Raw genomic sequence first — 4,880 nt, 5'->3', positions numbered from 1 at the left:
CTACTTTTTAAGAATTGTAATGTTGCGACGACATTTCAGTGGTTAATCTGTGTAACAACGCACTGTCCTACGTTTTGAGAATTGTAATGTTGCGACGACATTTCAGTGGTTAATCTGTGTAACAACTCACCGTCCTACGTTTTGAGAATTGTAATGTTGCGACGACATTTCAGTGGTTAATCTGTGTAACAGCTCACCGTCCTACGTTTTTAAGAATTGTCTCTCACCCCCACTCATAGTTAGAATGAATCTGATGTAAAAGCACAAACCTGCAATTAATATTTGCTTCCCCAACAACAGACTGATCCAGAAAAAAAAACGAAATCACACTATCACCCAGAACATTTTTGCTAACAAAGTAGTGATTTTATATATATATGTTAAAGATAATTTTTCACCAAAGTTGAAATTGACATTCGTTGATTGGCCAAAACTGCAGGCTGCAGCAGAGGGTATGGCCAATCAACGAATGCATCTGGCCTCTACATCACAGGCTTCCCTGATTGGCCAATCATTAGGCCTTCAATTTACAGATTCTCTTTTCAATTTCACTTTTGGTGAAACAGTAAAGAAATCTTTAGCCTACATATATAATTATTAAACAGTTGGTCCACTGTATAATATCGAATAATGAACTACGAGAAATGTCAGAACATATTATTAAGATAAATTAAAAATTATTCTACTGTAATCATTTACGAGGTGTGTACAGTTATTTTGAAGGTTGTGAAACAGAGATCTGAAAAGAAGATTAACACTGTATGTAGAGAAATTGAGCTGAACCACTTAGTTTTAAAATATGTGTACAATAACACTTGCATGCTCTACTCTTAGGACCCAAGACTAGCCGGGGGCTATGAGAATGTGCCCACAAGAGATATTCACATGAATCAAATTGGCTTCGAACAACATTGGCTCTACTTTCTCAGGGAGTACATCCGACCCGTTCAAGAAAAAGTGTTTACTGGCTACTTCCATGATGTGAGTTCTGTAAACATATTCTTACACTAAACATTGTCCATCCGTTGATTGTAAGTTTATAAATTCCATTCAATAACAGGTCTTTTTTCTAATAAAACATACGACATATTTCTTCCTAGTGTTTTACCTGCTCAGTGGACACAGATGGTTTCCTCGTAATTGTTCTCATGTTGTTCTTTTATATAATCAACAAATACGTGTAACGGTTAATGAAGCTATTTTCAACGGTTATTCCATTGTCTTTTAATAAAACATTACCTAAAAAAAGAATGGACGTCAAATCTTGAGTTATCATATGTTGGTTGACGTCAAAGCTATTTTTAATCTCCCTAAACACGTTTAATTTTTCTTTTATCGTCTCTAATCAATCAACAAAATAGAAGTATAAACTTCAAGTTCAGTTCACTTTCTTAACTTACTTAAGAAGCAGTAGTTTAAATGATTAACCTGATTCATTATTTCTCGTAATTACCATAAATAATACAAAAAATCCACTAATTAATATTTTAAAATCACACTCTCTAAGTCAACGTTTCCCAGAAACAATGAATATTTAAAAAGAAATTTAAAACACTACTAATTACAACTCTTTTTAGGTAAAGTTAGAGTATAGCCATATAAACACAAACACTCAAAAAATAGACAGTACTAAATAAAGTTGTTTACAGTTGGTCATTATATTGAATTTTGTATTCTAATATATTTTATTTTCATTGTGTTTTTTTAAGGCCATAGAGAACTGAACTGTTTTTCAGCAAACCGCTGGTTTGTTTGCTACACGAGTATACTGAGACAGTGTTCAAAATATGTTTGAATCCAATGTGCATGTTAATACCTTGTCTTGTTGTTCTGTAAGTTTCTTGTTCAGCATCCAATGTGCATGTTAATACTTTGTTGTGTTACTCTGTAAGTTTCGTGTTCAGTATCCATTGTGCATGTTAACGCCTTGTTGTGTTATCTTGTTTCTTGTTCAGTATCCATTGTGCATGTTAATGCCTTGTTGTGTTATCTTGTTTCTTGTTCAGCATCCAATGTGCATGTTAATACTTTGTTGTGTTACTCTGTAAGTTTCGTGTTCAGTATCCATTGTGCATGTTAATGCCTTGTTGTGTTATCTTGTTTCTTGTTCAGCATCCAATGTGCATGTTAATACTTTGTTGTGCTATTCTGTAAGTTTCTTGTTCAGTATCCAGTGTGCATGTTAACACGTTGTTGTATTATCTTGTTCAGCATCCAGTGTGCATGTTAACACCTTGTTGTGTTATCTTGTTCAGTATCCAGTGTGCATGTTAACACCTTGTTGTGTTATCTTGTTCAGTATCCAGTGTGCATGTTAACACATTGTTGTGTTTCTTGTTCAGTATCCAGTGTGCATGTTAACACATTGTTGTGTTATCTTGTTCAGCATCCAGTGTGCGTGTTAACACCTTGTTGTGTTATTCAGTAAGTTTCTTGTTCAGCACAGTTAGTAAATGCTCAAATGACTCCACAGTACCTTGAAATATTTGTTATTATGTAATATCTTTCCTTATATTTCCTTGTTATTATATAATACCTTTCCTTATATTTCCTCATTAGTATATAATATCTTTCCTCATATTTCCTTGTTATTACATAATACCTTTCCTTATATTTCCTTATTATTATATAATACCTTTCCTTGTATTTTATTGTTATTATATAATACCTTTCCTTATATTTCCGTATTATTATATAATACCTTTCCTTGTATTTCCTTGTTATTATATAATACCTTTCCTTATATTTCCTTATTATTACATAATACCTTTCCTTATATTTCCTTATTATTATATAATACCTTTCCTTGTATTTCCTTGTTATTATATAATACCTTTCCTTATATTTCCTTATTATTACATAATACCTTTCCTTATGCTTCCTTATTATTATATAATACCTTTCCTTGTATTTCCTTGTTATTATATAATACCTTTCCTTATATTTCCTTATTATTATATAATACCTTTCCTTATATTTCCTTATTATTATATAATACCTTTCCTTGTATTTCCTTGTTATTATATAATACCTTTCCTTATATTTCCTCATTAGTATATAATATCTTTCCTCATATTTCCTTGTTATTACATAATACCTTTCCTTATGCTTCCTTGTTATTATATAATACCTTTCCTTATATTTCCTTCTTATTATATAATACCTTTCCTTATATTTTCTTTGTTATTATATATTACCTTTCCTTATATTTCCTTGTTATTATATAATACCTTTTCTTATATTTCCAGCCTCCAAAAGCCTTGATGAACTTTGTTGTAAGATATCGCCCTGACGAACAACCTTTTCTTCGTCCTCACCATGATTCATCTACATACACTGTTAACATTGCCTTGAATCGCCCACACATTGATTACGAGGTGAGATTGTACTCTACATTTTTTGTAAATAATGTTCACAGAAGGAATTACAAGTAAAACTTTGGTCGGTCGACAGTCGCTAACATTACATTAACATTGATAAAACAAGTTTTTACACGTAATATTTTAACTAATATATAATCTTACCCAGTGTCTGTATGAACATGTTGACATAAAACACGTGTTTATTTATTTTACTTTCAGGGGGGAGGCTGCCGGTTCATCAGGTACAACTGTTCAATTCGAGAGATGAGGATGGGCTGGAGTCTGATCCATCCTGGCCGTCTAACCCATTATCATGAAGGATTGACAGTAGAAAAAGGAACTCGTTATATCATGGTCTCATTTGTAGATCCTTAACTGTGGTTTACTCCTACTCAAAGCCACCAGTTGTCAGGATCGTCTCCTATGTTGGCTATTTTAGAACAAGGACATACAGTATGCATGAAAGTACTACCTGTTACCCATCTAAATATATCATCTGTAATACAACTACCTATCTGCACATTTAGAAACAAGTATCTTTCCTTGTTAATTTCTCTATTTTTCCCTTTATCAAGTATAAACTTTGATAAAACAGGGAGATGGGATGACTTCCTAGAATAACATATACTTCCAAGAAATAATCCCCGTTCCCCTGTTTTATCGAAGGCTTAAGAAGTAGTCTTAGGTAGGAAGGTGTTTTAGTCAAAAACTTTGTTCTTCATATCTCAGAGAGAGAGACATCTATCAACAGCTTGTTACATATCAATACTGGAGTTAAAATTTAAAATCATGAAAAGACTAAAAACCTGTTTTACATTTATTTGTAGTAAACATTCGGTAAATTTGCAGTACTTATCCTTGGGTCACTAGAGGGACAGGTTTAATTTAAGCCCTAAATTTTCACATCCTTATGACTATGTCTGATAATCGGTATCTTTCTCCTTAAACATGAAATTCAGGTTATAACACCTTATATTTTTTTTAAACTTTCTTCCATTCATAATTATATAAAGAAAATAATTTGGGTAAAGTAATAGTTTAAACTTCATTCCCTGTAGATGAAGGAAATTAGAATTACGTGCTATAAACCTTTACGTCTCTACTTATTTAACACTACAACAAGGTGATCTGGTTCTCTTTAATCAACCAAAAACTTAAACATTCGTTATTCTGTAGCCATCCCTACGTCTTACAAGTACGTAACAGTATATGTATGTACAGAGTGTAATTATCCAAACTAAACACACATTTATGTATATATAACCTTTAAGAAGGTTATATATATGCCATATTTTACCAGTTTTACGAGGTTGCCTAAATAGTGACCAGTCGGTTTATGATTTCTTTATTCTAACCAATGTTGTTATGTAAATGTGCCAAATTGTATCTGTTGCATTAATCACGTTAAGCTAATCATAATGCTCAAAGAATAGTGAATTATGTCTAATTTCTGATCTAGTCTTACTTATATTAAATTAGATATGTTTTCAATTGTGTTTTTTTTTTTATTTTTTAAAT

General features: G+C 31.8%; 1 protein-coding gene across 1 annotated transcript; it reads left to right on the top strand.

The window, feature by feature from the left end:
- The first annotated feature begins 833 nt into the window (after nt 1-833).
- On the top strand, nt 834-4,874 carry LOC106477292 (procollagen-lysine,2-oxoglutarate 5-dioxygenase 3-like). The gene is made up of 3 exons (XM_022380922.1): nt 834-981; nt 3,249-3,377; nt 3,582-4,874. The coding sequence occupies exons 1-3, from the start codon at nt 886-888 to the stop codon at nt 3,735-3,737; spliced, it is 381 nt and encodes a 126-aa protein (XP_022236630.1). The 5' UTR covers nt 834-885; the 3' UTR covers nt 3,738-4,874.
- The last annotated feature ends 6 nt before the right edge of the window (nt 4,875-4,880 follow it).

The sequence above is a fragment of the Limulus polyphemus genome, unplaced genomic scaffold (genome assembly GCF_000517525.1).
Source record: "Limulus polyphemus unplaced genomic scaffold, Limulus_polyphemus-2.1.2 Scaffold14031, whole genome shotgun sequence".
Classification (NCBI taxonomy): Eukaryota; Metazoa; Arthropoda; class Merostomata; order Xiphosura; family Limulidae; genus Limulus; species Limulus polyphemus.
Note: the sequence above shows the minus strand (reverse complement) of the source record. Positions and strands in the feature narration are given on the sequence as shown.